General features: G+C 21.7%; 11 protein-coding genes and 1 pseudogene across 11 annotated transcripts; 5 read left to right on the forward strand and 7 right to left on the reverse strand.

Moving 5' to 3' along the window:
* Positions 1-554: 554 nt before the first annotated feature.
* DDB_G0272716 (hypothetical protein) lies at positions 555-1,610 on the reverse strand (the record flags this gene model as incomplete). Its single annotated transcript, XM_639773.1, has 1 exon — positions 555-1,610. The coding sequence occupies one exon, from the start codon at positions 1,608-1,610 to the stop codon at positions 555-557; it is 1,056 nt and encodes a 351-aa protein (XP_644865.1).
* Positions 1,611-2,233: 623 nt separating this feature from the next.
* Positions 2,234-3,310, forward strand: DDB_G0272714 (hypothetical protein; the record flags this gene model as incomplete). Its single annotated transcript, XM_639774.1, has 1 exon — positions 2,234-3,310. The coding sequence occupies one exon, from the start codon at positions 2,234-2,236 to the stop codon at positions 3,308-3,310; it is 1,077 nt and encodes a 358-aa protein (XP_644866.1).
* Positions 3,311-3,714: 404 nt separating this feature from the next.
* DDB_G0272712 (hypothetical protein) lies at positions 3,715-4,487 on the reverse strand (the record flags this gene model as incomplete). Its single annotated transcript, XM_639775.1, has 2 exons — positions 3,715-3,918; positions 4,449-4,487. 2 exons carry the CDS (start codon positions 4,485-4,487, stop codon positions 3,715-3,717), a joined length of 243 nt encoding a protein of 80 aa, XP_644867.1.
* Positions 4,488-4,827: 340 nt separating this feature from the next.
* On the forward strand, positions 4,828-6,610 carry DDB_G0272953 (hypothetical protein; the record flags this gene model as incomplete). Its single annotated transcript, XM_639776.1, has 3 exons — positions 4,828-5,019; positions 5,177-6,339; positions 6,421-6,610. 3 exons carry the CDS (start codon positions 4,828-4,830, stop codon positions 6,608-6,610), a joined length of 1,545 nt encoding a protein of 514 aa, XP_644868.1.
* A 72-nt stretch (positions 6,611-6,682) lies between these two features.
* DDB_G0272955 (hypothetical protein) lies at positions 6,683-8,050 on the reverse strand (the record flags this gene model as incomplete). The annotated part of the gene is made up of 2 exons (XM_639777.1): positions 6,683-7,819; positions 7,904-8,050. 2 exons carry the CDS (start codon positions 8,048-8,050, stop codon positions 6,683-6,685), a joined length of 1,284 nt encoding a protein of 427 aa, XP_644869.1.
* Positions 8,051-8,394: 344 nt separating this feature from the next.
* On the reverse strand, positions 8,395-9,135 carry DDB_G0272957 (hypothetical protein; the record flags this gene model as incomplete). The annotated part of the gene is made up of 1 exon (XM_639778.1): positions 8,395-9,135. The coding sequence occupies one exon, from the start codon at positions 9,133-9,135 to the stop codon at positions 8,395-8,397; it is 741 nt and encodes a 246-aa protein (XP_644870.1).
* Positions 9,136-9,360: 225 nt separating this feature from the next.
* DDB_G0272913 (hypothetical protein) lies at positions 9,361-10,232 on the forward strand (the record flags this gene model as incomplete). The annotated part of the gene is made up of 2 exons (XM_639779.2): positions 9,361-9,683; positions 9,794-10,232. The coding sequence occupies 2 exons, from the start codon at positions 9,361-9,363 to the stop codon at positions 10,230-10,232; spliced, it is 762 nt and encodes a 253-aa protein (XP_644871.2).
* Positions 10,233-10,307: 75 nt separating this feature from the next.
* On the reverse strand, positions 10,308-10,946 carry nat9 (N-acetyltransferase 9; the record flags this gene model as incomplete). Its single annotated transcript, XM_639780.1, has 1 exon — positions 10,308-10,946. One exon carries the CDS (start codon positions 10,944-10,946, stop codon positions 10,308-10,310), a length of 639 nt encoding a protein of 212 aa, XP_644872.1.
* A 209-nt stretch (positions 10,947-11,155) lies between these two features.
* Positions 11,156-11,879, forward strand: DDB_G0272708 (hypothetical protein; the record flags this gene model as incomplete). Its single annotated transcript, XM_639781.1, has 2 exons — positions 11,156-11,401; positions 11,490-11,879. 2 exons carry the CDS (start codon positions 11,156-11,158, stop codon positions 11,877-11,879), a joined length of 636 nt encoding a protein of 211 aa, XP_644873.1.
* Positions 11,880-12,188: 309 nt separating this feature from the next.
* On the reverse strand, positions 12,189-13,277 carry DDB_G0272706 (hypothetical protein; the record flags this gene model as incomplete). The annotated part of the gene is made up of 1 exon (XM_639782.1): positions 12,189-13,277. The coding sequence occupies one exon, from the start codon at positions 13,275-13,277 to the stop codon at positions 12,189-12,191; it is 1,089 nt and encodes a 362-aa protein (XP_644874.1).
* Positions 13,278-13,795: 518 nt separating this feature from the next.
* Positions 13,796-15,027, reverse strand: DDB_G0272959 (annotated as a pseudogene; the record flags this gene model as incomplete).
* A 790-nt stretch (positions 15,028-15,817) lies between these two features.
* On the forward strand, positions 15,818-16,254 carry DDB_G0272915 (hypothetical protein; the record flags this gene model as incomplete). The annotated part of the gene is made up of 3 exons (XM_639784.1): positions 15,818-15,836; positions 15,875-15,961; positions 16,085-16,254. 3 exons carry the CDS (start codon positions 15,818-15,820, stop codon positions 16,252-16,254), a joined length of 276 nt encoding a protein of 91 aa, XP_644876.1.
* Between the last annotated feature and the right edge of the window lie 187 nt (positions 16,255-16,441).

The raw sequence follows: 16,441 nt of genomic DNA on the forward strand, positions 1-16,441 counted from the left end.
TATTCTTTTATTAAATTTTAATAACCTTTTTTATTTTTTTTTATTTTCCATTATTTTTTTGTCGGGAAAAACTAAAAATAAAAATATATTAAAAAACTATTTTTTTTTTTTTTTTTTTTTTTTAAAAAATATATCCCATAACCATTTGAAAAGGAAAAGTACTTTAAGAAAGATTAATTTTCATATGAAAAAATTAACTTTTAATAATCGTGTTTTTGTGTACGGGCGTCTTGGGTACTAACTTGACCTCCAAAGAAAAACACTAAGACCAAATCCTTTGGCTGATCATTTTGACTTTTTAATTGTCATTTGTTAAAACTCGTTGAAGGTATATTTTAAAAAATAAATTTTAAAAAAAAAATGTAATTGTTTATGTTATTATATTTAAACATTATCAAAATTATTACTTTTAAGAAATTCATTTTCTGGGTGATTGGAAAAAATTAAGAAGAATAACATGTTTATTCAATCAATAATGGTAAACAAAAAAAAAAAAAAAAAAAAAAAAAAAAAAAAAATAAATAAATAAAAGATTCATTTTTAAAATTTTATTTCTATTTTTTATTTATTGTTTTATTTTTTAGAGATTTTTTTTTTAATTTTTGACATTCTTGGATTAAATCTAATTGATAATTTGCAATTTCTTCAACTTTGTCTTTAATTAAATTTTGTTTTGAAGTAATTGATTTAAATTGATCTTTGATAGGAGATAAATCAAAATCAATTTTTAAATTTGCTTCCAACTTTTTGAATTCAAGAACCTTCTCTTTTAATTCATGATATATTAATTTTGTTGTTTCATCAGTTACTTGGGAGATTAGTTCTATATTTTCCATATAATAGGAAAGAAGAGATTTTAAAGTTTTCAATTTTTTATCTCTTGCTACTGATTGCTTGTAAAATGAAATAAAAGCACCAACAAGGCAACCAAATGTTAAAAGTACTGGAGCACAAATAGGCGCAACAACTGATAGTGAAGTGGCTCCTACAGCGATCAGAGACGTGACACCAACAGCTTCAGTAGCTCCAATCGCAGTTACACTACCAATTCCTAAAAATCCTGATATTACCCCAAACAAAGATGAGAACTTGGTAAGAAATTGAGACTTTTCTGCTTTATCAATTCCTTGAAATAGTTTTTTGGAGTTTTCAAAAAAAACATCGATTTTCTTTTTTAATTCTTCATCATTAACATTTTTTTCAGTAAATTTATTTGTTAACCCATCTATATTTTTCAATAAGGGGTCGATAAGTTTATCAATCATTGAACTTATCTCTTTTATTTTCTCTTGGTCATTTGATTGAATTTCTTTTTTATTCTCCAAAGTTAGTCTTTCAATTGTACTAATTTGAGATTCTAATACAATTATTTCCACATCAATTATATTAACCCTTGTACTAAAGCTTGTTAATAATTCATTTAATAAACTATTGTTTATTGACATTTCGATCATTAATTTTTTTAAAACCAATTTTTCTTTATCATTTTGTTGAGTTAACATTGTTTTGATTTTATCCATTGAATCAAATGCGATTTGAAAAGCTTCTCCATTACTTTTTGTTTTGGGATCTGCTTTTTTAATAATTGTTAAAGAATTATTATTTTCCATTTTTTTTTTTTTTTTTTTTTTTTTTTTTTTTTTTTTTTTTTTTTTTTTTTTTTTTTTTTTTTTTTTTTTTTTTTTTTTTTATTTGTTTATATAGTTATAATTTTTTATTTTTGAAAATTATAATTTAATTGTTTTGGTTGTTTGTATAGCAAAAAAATTAAAAAAAAAAAAAAAAAAAAAAAAAAAATAAAAATTAATAAAAATAATTCAACACAATTTTGAGGAAAATTTATTTTTTGTAAAATACATTGACCTACCAAAATACCCAAAAAATAAATTGATGAGTTAAAAATAAAATTTTACCCACATATTCAAAATAAATAAATAAATATATTGTATGTTTTGTAAAATCCAACCAATAAAAAACATTTGCTAAGCAGAATACACAAAGTAAAAAAATAATTTGATAAGTTAAAAATAAAAATTCACCCACATGCATTGTATTTTTTTTTTCAAGGCAAAATAACTTATTATTTTAAGAAATTTATAAATTTTACATTTATGTTATAATTGTTTTTGTTTTTATTTTTAATTTTATTTTTATTTTTTAATTTTTACATATTTTCATTAATATATTAATATAAAAATATATTTTTATAACAAGTAATTTCCTTTTTTATAAAATGGGAAATAAAAATTCATTGGAACAAAGTGATGGTGCTGGTGATGGTGCTTGTGATTTAATTCCAGACTTTAAAGAATTTGACAAAGATGAAGAATTTGTAAATGTTGTTAAAAATTTTTTAATAGTTTGTGAAAAAATAATGAAAAAAGAAAATAAAAACTTTTTGGAGAATCAAAATGAATTAATAAAATTAATTTCAAAAACAATCAAACAAAGTAAATATTTTGGGGAAATTTCATCAAATATTTCCAAAAATTTAATTAATATAAGAGAAAATTATCTATTGGTTGCCAAAAATCAAATAAATTCTTCAACAAATAAAGTAGTTAAAGCATTGGAATTAAAAATTGATATTGGAAAAGTGGTGAAAATGGTTAATGTTGGTAAAGATCTCAAAATTGGAGTGCCAAAATTAAAAGAGATACAATCACAATTAAAAAATTTTACTGAAAGAATTAATTCTCAAAAAGATAATTTATTTTATAAAAAATTAATTAAATTTTTTAAGTTACAAGGCAAAATAGATGATAAAAAAAAACCTATTAGTTTATTTGTAGTTGGTGTTTGTAGTGTCCCAGCTGGAGTTATTACTGCGTCCGTTGTTATTACAATAGGTTTGTCTGCCTTTCCATTTACAATTCCGGTTTCTGTTTTTATATTAGGCTGTGCAACAACACTAATTTGTTTAATAAATAAATCAATCAACACTGGTAGAATATATGATCAGTTCATTGAAACAATTAGTTTTATTTCAAGTCAACTAGAAGCTTTCATTTCTCATCTTTCGATTTGTGCAAATGATTTTTGTAATGGCTTAACAAAAAGTCTTGAACTGCTAGAAAAATCGGATGACAAGGTTGTTTCAATTGAGCATGTGGATGCAAACATAAAAATAGTTGATAATATATTAAAAAAAATTCAAACAATTCAAACTCTTTCAAAACAATTGGAATCATATGAAGAATGTTTAAATGTTAAAGGTACAGGATGGAATTTCATGAGATCAATTGGATTTTCATCTCAATCACAATCCTCGTCACCAACTTCATCATCACAATCTATGGTTAAAAAATAGTATTATCACACCAAACAACTCCAATTATAAAATTTTAATAATAATTCTCTTGAAAATAATAGAAATAATAATAATAATAAATAAATAAAAAAAAAAAAAAAAAAAAAAAAAAAAAAAATCAAATAAATTCTTATTGTTTAATTTTTATTTAAATCTAATTAACTTTTGAAATTACAATTTCGCAAATTTTATTAATATCTCTGATAAAACTTTTAATTTACTTTGAAAATGTAAAATATTGGATTTGAAGATGAGATTGAGGATTCATTATTACTTATACAGCTGTGTCATTTGTATGGGGATTATTTCTTTTGGTTGAATCAGCAAAATTTAAATGTTGACCAAATATAAATTTACCACCTAATCTTCCATAGGATGCTAAAATTCATAATGGTTATCTTTCTTCAATACCCAACCAACGACGACGACGACGACGATGACAATGATTGGGTTGTATAATTTTGTTGTTTACTAATTAATTGAAATTGTGACCATAGGTCTTCTTGATAAGATTTACCACCAGTGATGATAAAATTTGCTCTAAAATTATGTTTGCTAACCCAATTCCAATCAGAAGGTACACTATCAGGGTTATCATTTATAATTCTCTTTTTTAAATCTTACTCTCCCTTCATTAATTAAAAGATATGGTGGTTCATTTGGAAATGAAATTTCATTCGATGAGCCAACTTTTAATTCTCTATGTGATTCTAGTGATTTTCTAACCCAATAACATCTTTACCTATAGATTGATATAACCATTCACTAATATTATCAATATTACCACTACCACCACTACTACCACTAGTATTTGAGAAATCTTAATCGCCATATAATAAACCATCAACTTTATCACCACAAACTTGAATTTGATCAAAAGCAAATATTGGATAATAAGATAATGGTATTGATAAAAATTTCACCTCTGGTGCAGTTAAAATTAATTTATCATTAATTAAATCGATTTCAGGTTTGAATCAATACTAAAATTGGTAACTTTTTTTGATTTATATAATTGCCTACCTGTGAATCCTTGGCACCAAAATTTTCTTACATTAAATAAATCTGTAATTTGTTAGTGATTTCAATTTTATACAAACACTTTGATTATAGTCTCTACAATTCATTCCAAAATAACCATTTCCTCTATAGTATCTTGATGAATTCTACCATACATTTTTAAATTATCAATTAATTTATAATTTATTTCAATTTCATTATTATAGTTGTCATCTTCATTTTCTTTAATTTATGGTAATAGAAATTGAATATGAAATAAATTTAAAATTTATATTAGAATTCTATAGTAATTTATTAGAATGAATCCATTAACATTATTTATATAATAATAGAATAACAATCAGAAAAAGTTTAACTAAATATTTTTTATTTTTTATTTTTTTTTTTTTTATTTTTTTTTTTTTTTCACCTTTTTTTTTTTTTTTTTTTTTTTTTTTCAGTATCAATGCCCGTGTGTTTATAATAACACAGTCAATAATAAAAAAAAGGCAACAAAAATGAATATACCAAATTTTATAATACCGTGTGAAGATTTAATAAATAAACTAATTGATATGTCAGCAGTTCCACTTGGCACATTACCACCAACAGTTTCATTAAAAACTGAAATTTTCAATGGTATCTCAAAATTGGAAAATGTTATTATTCAATATGTAAATGAAATCTTAATTGAATTTCCTTTATTAAATGTAAATAAATAAATAAATAAATAAATAAATAAATAAATAAATAAATAAATAAATAAATAAATAAATAAATAGATAGATAAAAAAAAAAGAAACACACATATTAAAATATTTACTTTTTTTTTTTTTTTTTATTATTATTTTTTATTTTTTTTGCTAGGAATTAGAACCATATATATTAGAACAAGTTGAAATTTTAATTGATAGATCAAAATATTTTTATAGTTTAGGAGAAGTTAATAAAACAGCTAAAGATGTTGAATTCATTATAGATAATTATAATTTACTTTTTCAAAATACAACAGATCCAACTGTTTTAAAAAATTTATTTAAATCAGTATTAGGTAGAGTTTGTTCAACACTTAGAAATAAATCAAAAGCAATAAATTATTTAAATCATTCAATTAAAGCATTTCATTCAATTCCAATCGTTCAAGATTATTTATCAACTTGTATTATACTTGGTGATAAAACTGATGATTTATTCTTTAGTATAATAATGGATGATAATAATAATAATAACTCATCAATAACAATCAATAATAATAACAATAAAAATAAAAGTAATAATAAAAATAAAAAAGATAATTATAGTAAAAGATATATTAGAGAAGAAGATTTTAGATTTGATACAGATTATGATGTTAGACATTCAGATGACGATGACGATGACGATGATGATGAAGATTATGAAGATGAAGATGAAGATGATGAATTTGAAGAGGATGAAATATTAAATGATGATGATTACTATTTTAAATCACAAGAAGCAATAATTAGATCATATAAATTTAATGACAATATTAATTATAGTTTAAAGAATGAAGATTTTGATAACTGTGGTGATAATGATAGTGGTAATAATAATAATAACAATAATGCAACAACAACCTCTCCAACAGTAATTAAACCATTTAGTATTGGTACAATTAATAAATTTCAAATAATTGAAACACCATCACTATCAACTGTAATAAAGAAATCAAATAATACTTTAATATTATTAGAGATGGTTAAAACATTATTAAAAAATATAAATGGATTAATATTGATTAATATTGATTTCAACGTTTCAACAATCGATGAAATTGAAGAACAAATCAATTATTTCATAACAGTAAAGCAATTCTTTTCAAATCAAATATTATTAATTTTTACAAATTGTAAATCTTCAAAAGATTCTGTTGATTTTATTGAATTCTTTAAAAAGAAACTATTATCTTCATCATCAAATAATACCAATAATAATAATAATAATATTAATGTAGAAATACCACCAATTTTTATGTATGAACATCATGTTAATCAAATTAAAGAATATATGTAAGTTTATTTATTATTATTATATATCTTTTTTTTTTTTTTTTTAAAAAATATTTACTTACATTTTATTTATTTTTTTAGATTAAAATTTAAAAATTTCCCAGCTAGTCCATTTAAAAAGAATAATTTAAGTAATATGTTTAATGGATTAACAGTTGATCAACAAAATCAAATGGACAGATTACAACAAGAACAACAAAGAAAACAACGATCACAAGAAATTGATTTTGATATTTTAGATAAAATTAATAAATTGGATTTAAATAAATAAAAAAAAAAAAAAAAAAAAAAAAAAAGATTTAAGAATTATTATTTAAAATTTTATTTAATTTCTTTTTTTATTTTACCATAACTCTAAACCTAAAGTTTTTCTTTGTAATTCATTTAGATGATCAATATTAATTTTATTCTTTTCAATAGATTTTTTAATTGATTCTTGTCTTCTTACTAATGTTTCTTTTGGAATTTGATCTGAACCAAACATTTTTAAAAACATTGCCATTCTTGGACGATGATTATTATTTGGTGATGAACCATGTAAAAGTTTTTGATTAAAGAGAATCAAAGAACCATGTCTAGCAGTGACTCTAATAGCTCTACCATATAGTGGATTACCAGGTTCAATACAAACGAAATTACTATGATAACCATATTGTTCTTTAATTTGTGCATTATTTAATGTCCATTCTTTAATGTGTGAATGGAAACCTGGTACCACAATGAATCCACCATCTTCTTTTTTATTATCACATAAATTAATTAATGCTTGAATGTTTGTTACATTTAAATCAATGAATTCAGGTTGATTATTTTCAATAAAGAAATCTTCGCCATTCTTATAGGTTAATGTTGAAAATACTTTTTTTCTATTATTATCTTCTTCATCCTCTATAAATGTGAATGGATTTAAATCTAAATGTAAATTTTCAACTGTTTTCCATTTATTAAAATTTGATTCAACTATTGCTGTTTTTGTTTTTTCTGTTGATGTTACTGTTGTTGTTGTTGTTGTTGTTGTTGTTGTTGTTGTTGTATTATTTGTATTTATATCTGTGGTTGTTGATGTTGATTCTTCAATACCATTATTAAACTGATGATCAGGTGTAATATTTGGAAATGGTAATTTACAATCTTTAGTTGGTCTAAAGAAACCAAATCTATCATGATTTATATATAAATCTTTACGATTTAATAATGTTGAATAAATTGAATAAATCTTTGGATTGGATCTATTGGCAATTGTAGTTTCAGAGAAAACTGGTGGATATCCAACTATTCCCTCTTGTGATAAATTTGGCCATACACCTTCCCAAGTTTTTGGATCATTTCTCTTTATTGTTTTCTCTTCTGATTTCATTGAATCATGATATGATGCCCATTTAAATGATTCAATATAATTCCAAATATCATCTATAGTTTTTTGACATTCTGATTTACTTAAAACATCTCTAATTACAACAAATCCAAATTTATTAAAAAACTAATAAAAATTTAAAAAAAAAAAAAAAAAAAAAAAAGTTAATTAGTAATAATTATATTATATATATAATTAAATATTACATACTTCTGTGTATTCTGTTTGTTGCTCAACACTAAATGATGTAATATAACCTTCTACATCTTTTTGAACATCATAAATTGGTGGTAAATAAAGTGAATTATCTTTATATTCAAATGTTTTTTTAGTTTTTGAGGTTGTTGTATTGTTCATGTTTCACTGTATTGAGAAAAAAAAAAAAAATATAAAAATAAAAAAAAAAAAAAAAAATTAATAAATCTAATTTTAGGAAGTGGGAAATAAAAAATAAAAAATAAAAAAATAAAAAAAAAAAAAAAAAAAAAAAAAAATAAAAAATTTCAAAGAACCACTTACAAATTATTGATATACGTTGGCCACATGTGGAAATTATTATTAATCTAATTTTATTCTTATAAGAACATATCACTAAAAACATCTTCATATTGATCTTTTTCTTTTGAAACTTTTTTATTAACTACTTCTTGACTTGCACTAATTTCATCATAATTTTCAATTGATTTCCTTTTCTTTTTTAATTAATTATCATCATCTTCATCTTCATATTCTTCTTCTTCTTGATCTTTATATTGATCTTCATCTTCATCTTCATCTTCACTATTATCATTTTTGTTTTTTTTTCTTTTTTTATTTTTATTTTTATTTTTATTTTTTTCATCTTTTAAAAATTTTTTTAATTCTTTTTTCTTTTTTTTAATATTACTATAATTTAATAATTTTGAACATAATGGGCAAAGTACAACTTTAACTAATGCAACTTTATTTTCATTTAATTCATTATATGAAAATGGTACTTCAAAACTTTTTAAATCATCCATTTTATTGTTATTGGTAGTAGTTGAGGAAGAGGTAGAAGAAGAAGATTCACATTTTTTATTTGCACAAGTGAATTGACCACGACCCATAATCACTTCGGATTCAATTCTCCAACGTAGACCAATTTCACCACTTTTATATCTTGATAAATCAATGATTGCATACTCTTTATATAATCTATCGTAATAAGTTTTTGCTAATTTCTCTTCCCATGTTAATTGATTAATATCTTCGTTTTCATTTTCATCCCTTAAGAATTGATGATTCTCTTTTAAAACTTGATAATCTGTTTTAAAATTTTTATATTTATCTTCTGTTTGTTGCTGATTCTTTTTATTATTTTTATTATTCTTTTGATTTAAATAATTTTCAATTAATTTCTTATGTCTTTCAACTGCATCTAATTTTTTTAATAATTCATATTGTTCTTTATTTATTTCCATTATTAATTATTACTATAAATTTATAGTAAATATATATGTATAATATATTAATTAAATACAAGTGTGTTCACACTCTGAGCGTGTGAAAATTTGGAAAATAGTTTTTTTTTTTTTTTTTTTTTTCATGATTTTTTAATTTTTTTTTTTTTATTTTTTTTTTTTTTTTTTTTAAATTTTATTTTAAATATTTTATTTTCAATTGACTAAAATAGAAATAAACGAGAAATGTCACAATCTAAAGCAAGAGATTCAACAACCGATTCAGCATGTCATGTATTAAAAGGTGCAATTGTTAAAGTTTTAGGTACACCAATAACAATTTCAGTTGAATGTAATAATAAAGTTAAAGGTAGAATCTCTGTTGAATATGAACATCCAGAGAAACCAAGTCAAGAACTTATCAATAAAATTGAAGAAGAAGCAAATTTAATCATTAAACAAAATTTAGAATTTAAAACTTTTAAAATTGATAAAAAAGAAGCTGAATCAAAATATAAATCAAATTTAGTAAATAATACATATATTTATGATAAATTCCCAGTACCAGAGTATGTTTTTTTTTTTTTTTTTTATGATAATAATTATTATTATAATAATAATTATTAATTTTTTTTTTTATTTTTTTATTTTTTATTTTTTTTTTTAAAAAAAAAAATAGATCAGTTACAGAATTATCATTAGTTGAATTAGAAAATTGGAATATAAATTGTTGTCCAGCTGTTCATTTAAAAACAACTGGTGAAATTGGTGGAATTAAGATTGCAGGTATTAATCATAGACCAGCAAAGAAAGAATTGGAATTTAGATTTGATATTGTTGCTTCTGTTGTTTCAACAACAACAGCAAAACCAACTGGTAGAGGTGCTCCTAAAAAAGATGCTGCAGTTGTTAATGAAACATCTTTTGAAGGTTCAAATTTAAAAGATACAAATGTTCAATATCTTACTCAAAAAATCATTAAATTAGTTTTAGATTCAAAAGATTCAAAAGATAGTGAAAAAGAACAAACAACATTAGAAATTGAACAATTATTAACAATTTTAAAAAATACATCATATACTAATGGTTCACAAAGTGTCATTATTTCAAGAAAATAGAAAATAAAATTAAAATTAAAATATATCTTTAAATTATTATTATTATTATTATTATTATTACTTTTTATTATTTTATTATTCCCAATTTTTAAAAATTAATGATTTATAATTATCATTATTTTTTAAATTTAAAAGGTTTATATTATTTTCACCATTTTCAAATTCTAATAAAATCTCTTTAAATACATTTACACTACCAATTTGTTTGAAATTCATTGATTTAAACATTTGGATTGATGGTTGGTTTGATTCACCAATTTTGACGATATATTTTTTAGTAATTGTTGATAGGTGTTCGATACCGTAACCCATGATAATTGAAATGGCTTCCCTGGCAAGCCCTTTTCTTCTTGAGGTTGGTTCTGCTATCATAACTTCTAACTCTGCAGTACCCTCATCTTCATATTGGTTGAAAAAGATATTAACATCACCAATCATTGATTTTATATCATTTTCATTGGAATATCCATTTGAGTCTTTTTCATTCTCCAATAATAAATCTTTATCTAATATAATAAATGTAATTTTATGGTCATCTTTAAACCAACTTTCTTGATTTTCAAATTCTTCTTCAATTGTTAATTCTTCCGATGCTGTTTGTTCCCTAATCTCTTCACTTTGCATCCATTTCCAATATTTTTCAACATGTTTTTTTTTATATGGTACTAATATTACTTTTTTACCAATTATAATTGTATTTGAATTAATTTTCATTTTTTAATAATCCAATAAAAAAAAAAAAAAAAAAAAAAAAAAAAAAAAAAAAGAAATTTTATTTTTTTTTTATTTTTGTTTTAATTTTTGAGGAAAATTAACGAACGAAAAAAATGAAAAATAAAAAATAAGATATTTTCACACTTTTTTTTTTTTTCACTTTTTCATTAAGATAATTTATTTATAGAATATATATATTTTTTAATAAAATGTCAGATAGTAGTGATGATGAAATAACTTTATCAAAAGAATCATTAAGTGCATTACAAGATTTTTATAAATCAAGAGAAGTTGAACAACAAGATAAATTTGAAATTAGTGAAGATTGGCAATTATCACAATTTTGGTATGAAGAAGAAACTTCAAAATTCGTTGCAAATGTAATTGAACAAGAAACTATTGGTGGTAATGTCGTAGTTTGTTTATCAACTCCTTCAATTTATAAAGTTTTACATGTATGATATCATATATTATAAAATAAAAACAAAACATATGTTACAAAATTATTAATACATTTATAAAAAAAAAAAAAAAAATAATTAGAAAAATAATAATTTATTATTAAATAATAATTTATTTGAATATGATAAAAGATTTGATGTATATGGTGAAAAATTCCATTTTTATGATTATAATAATCCAGAAGATGGTATTTCAGAACAATTAAAAGGAAATGTTGATTATATTTGTTTAGATCCACCATTTTTAAGTGAAGAATGTATTGAAAAGGTTGCAAAAACAATTGCATTATTAAGAAAACCAACAACTCGTTTATTATTATTAACTGGTCGTATTCAATGGAATAATATTCAAAAATATTTACCAGAAATGATGATTTGTGAATTTGAACCAAAACATCCAAGATTACAAAATGATTTCTTTTGTTGTTCAAATTATCATTCAAAATTACTTGGTTTAGAAAATAAAAAATAAAAAAAAAAAAAATAAAAACATATAGTATAATAAATTCTGATTTTCTTTATTTTTATTTTTATTTTTTAATCATTTTATCTTAAACTATTATTATCATTAAAAGAATGAACATCTTGATTATTACTAATAACTGATGGTGCTTCATTGAAAACACCAAATCAAATACAATACCAACCAAGTTGAAAAATCAACTTCAATCAATAAAATTATAAAATAAATAAAATTAATTTTGAATAAACAATAAAAATATTTTATTTAGTTTTAAATTCAATTATAATTGAATTTTTATTTTTTTTTTTTTTTATTTTTTTAATAAAGATTTGGATCTAAAATAGTTTCATATGGAACAAATAATGAATCAATACCATTAGTTTCAATAAATGGAGAATCTTTGTGAATGTATCTTGGTGTCATTAGTGCCCAATCACGATTACCACAAATAATTTCATGTAATTGTTCAACTAAGTAAATAACACCATTCATTTCTTCTTCACTTATATGGCTAAGTGATTTGATTAACAATTTTTCATCATTTTGGATATCAAAAATGCATTGTTTTGCTTCTGCTATTAATTCAGAATAAACTTTTTCAAATGGTAAATTCAATTTCTTTTGGAGGATGTAAAGACAATTTTCACCAGCACAATCATGATTTAGTTCCTTTGCATATGAAACACAATCATTAAAAATAATGATTTGTCTTGATGCTGATCTCACCATTCTATTCCAAATTGGATTTAACCAAAATGATCCATGGACATTAGTTCTAACAGCAACACTATTAACACCCACGACAAAGAATAATCCAATATTAATGGTTCTAATAAATTGATATACTTCAATTGGAACTGAATCATGATTATTTCCTTTTGATTTTTTCAATGGAATAATTGAAAAGAACCATTCTCTTAAATAATGAATAAAGATATTGAATGATTCAATTCTATGAATTGTTGGATTTAATAATCTTTTTCTTAATATTAAAGAGTATTTATCTAATGGAGTCAAGTCATTATATTCAATATTTGAAATATATGAACTATCTTTACCAAAGATTAATATATCTTCATACTTTTTAACACAATACTGTTGTTTTTCATCAGTCATATGGTCACGTTCAAGAAAGTCATCCAAAACGAATATCCACAACATAATACTGGCGGCAACCATACATTGTTCATAATCATACTTTGGATAGAACCATGTTACACAATTTAGAACTCCATTGGCATAAGCAAAATGTTTTTCATTTGAAGCTTCAAATATACCACAACTGACTCCTTCATTATAGGTATCTTTGATATGTTTATAATTTTTATTTATTGGATAAGACCATTCACTTGGGAAATAAAATTTTTTTAAGCTATATAACGGTTTTTCAAGATTAATAGTTTCCATTTTTTGATTTTTAATTTGAAATGATTTTTTTTTTTTGTTAAAATTTATGTTTAAATATTTTTTTTTTTGTGGAATAATAATAATTTTTTTTTTTGCCTTTACTTGAATAGATTAATTATTATTTATTATTTTTTTGATTTTTGTGTGTTAATAATTGATTAAATTTTTTGTGGTTAAAAAAAACCGTTTTGGGGCTATTTTTAGAATTATTATATCAAATTTCCTTATTCCAACAAATGGTAATAAAGAATATAATTACAATAATAAGTGGATAAATACTAAATAAATGCATTTAATTTTTTTTTAACCTTTTTTTAACCTTTTTTTAACCTTTTTTTTTTTTTTTTTTTTTTTTTTTTTTTTTTTTTTTTTTTTTTTTTTTTTTATCCACTTTTTTTTTAATATAAATTTGCAAATCATTTTTTATTCACTTAAAATTTTTTTTTTTTTTTTTTTTTTATTTTTTTTATTTTTTTAATTTTTTTTAATTGGATAAAAAATTAAAAAATATTAGTAAATTATTTTCTAATAATTAATTTTGATTTGAATTCTAATGGGCATAATGTTTTTGTTAAATAACCATTTTCATCATTTAATTGGGTGGTGGTTCTTTCAAATTTAAATGTTTTATATAATTTAGTTGATACCAAAAACATTATTGAATCAGCGACATTGGCACCAGGACATTGACGTAAACCAGATGAAAAAGCGCATTGACCAATATTTGATTCATCTTTTGATAAAAAGCGATCAGGATTGAAGATGTTAGGTTCACTGCTTTCAATATTACTTCTATTACATCCATATAAATTTGGAATTACTTGAGTATTTTTTGGAATAAATATATCATCAATAACAATATCATCAGTACATATATGTGGTAATGCAAATGGTGCTGCTATATATATATATATTGATTTTTTGAAAATATTTTCAGTAATTATTTCAATAAATATATTATGTATAATAAATTATAATAATGTATAATAAATATTTACGTGGTGAAATTCTTAAAGTTTCTTTAATAAATGAATTTAAATATGGGAATTGTAATTTATCCTTATGTAATGGATGGTTTGGTGTGTTTATTTCAAAAAATAATTTCTCTTGAATATTTGGATAATTTGTTAAATATAATAACAACCAATCCATAGTTGTACTTGTTGTAACTTTAAAAAAAAAATTAGAATAGTCAATTTTGTTTTAAAAAAAAAAAAAAAAAAAAAAAAAAAAAAAAAAAAAAAATTAAAATATAATATTATATTTACCTGTAACAATAATATTAAAACTTAAATATGAAGATCAGTTATTTTAATTAAATTTGATGTATCCTTTCGAATTTCACTAATGAAATATTCTAAAAAACATTTTGGTTCACTAATATTTAATAAAAAAAAATAAAATAAAATTTAGTTTTTTATTTAAATATATACTAAATGTTAAATATATATACATACATTCCATCATCATCATCATCAATAATATTTTTTAAAATATTATCAATTAATGGTTGAAAGAAATTTAAACAATTATTATACTCTTTTTCAATTTCTTTATAATTATTAAATGGTTTTAAAATTGGGATAAAATCTGCTGGTTGTTTTGCTAAATATTCAAATAATTTATTATAGCTTTGGATAAATGAATAAAATTATTTTGATAATAAATTATCATCATATTCAAATGATACACCAAATAGAAATCTATATAAAATATTTAATAAAATTCTTTTAAAAATTGGACCCATATCCTTTTTTTTTTTTTTTTTTTTTTTTTTTTTTTTTTTTTTTTTTATAAAAACCTTAAGTATTGTAAATAAAATCATGATTATATTTTGACTAATTGGTTTCACCTATTTTAAAAGATGATTAAATCAAAATAAAATAAACACTTTCACTGAAAAAAAAAAAAAAAAAAAAAAAAAAAAAAAAAAAAAAAAAAACATATCTATTTTTAAAATTAACATTTTTGTTAACCACTTAAAATTAATAACTATTTTTTCAATATTGTTGGATCTAATATATTTGTTATAATATAATCTATACTTACATTTATTATAACATAATGAGTTTTTATTTTTATCTTAAAAAGGCTTAAATATTAAAACAAATTCTTTTGAACAAAAATACAACTTGTTTTAAAGATACATTAACATGCATTTGGTGTATAAAAAAAATTATAAATTATAATCCAAACATAAAAACAAAAGAGATTATATTCTTTGTGTTGGGAAAAAAAAAAAGATACCCACACAATTTTTTTTTTTTTTTTTTTTTTTTTTTTTTTTTTTTTTGAAAAAACATTAATTATTTGAAATATAAAAAAAACACCACAACCTGTAGTGTTTGGTGTGGAAAAAATAAAAATAGAAAAAATAAAATCAATTTAAAAATTAAAAATAAACACTTTTGTTTAAATAAAATGATGATATAATATCAATGATGAAAAATAATTACCAAATGTAACTAGACTTCTCTTAAATATTACATCAGCTGATATTCCTTCAAACACCATGGTGTTTTACAATATAGCTTTTGGAAATGGGTTCAATTCCACCAGGTAATTCAATTAAACAATAAAGTTATTATCATTAATAGCGGTACAATTACAATCAGTGGTTAATTTGGTACAGCAAAAAGATATGCCACTCGCAAAGATTCCAGTTTTCATTTACTATGCGGATAGTAAGACTCCTTTCGTCCCCACCCTTACAGATACAACCGATTCATATTCATTCTTTAATCCTGCAACTATTTGATTACAGCACTTCCAACTGGTTAGGGTCATGAGGTTGAATCAAACATCAGTAATTCTAAAAACCTACACTGCTCCATCTTTTATCACCGGTGAAGAAACATGTAATGATGTACCAAGTCTTTCAGTAGACACATATGTCATTGTTAATACTGAAGAAAATAGTCCAAATACAGGTGAACCAGTTATTGTTATGTTTCCATTCAATTCTACTCTACATTGAAATTATTGCCATTTCAACAACTCCAATAGGATCAATTACATTACTGATAGCGTGCTTAATTTTAAATTTCAAATAACCTCATCCAAATAATGAAATAGAGTATCTGTGTGAACCCGATTTATTTCGGATTATTATTATTATTATTATTATTTTTTTTTTTTGGATATCCGACACATCATTTTATCTT

The sequence above is a fragment of the Dictyostelium discoideum genome (assembly GCF_000004695.1).
Source record: "Dictyostelium discoideum AX4 chromosome 2 chromosome, whole genome shotgun sequence".
Lineage (NCBI taxonomy): Eukaryota > Evosea > Eumycetozoa > Dictyosteliales > Dictyosteliaceae > Dictyostelium > Dictyostelium discoideum.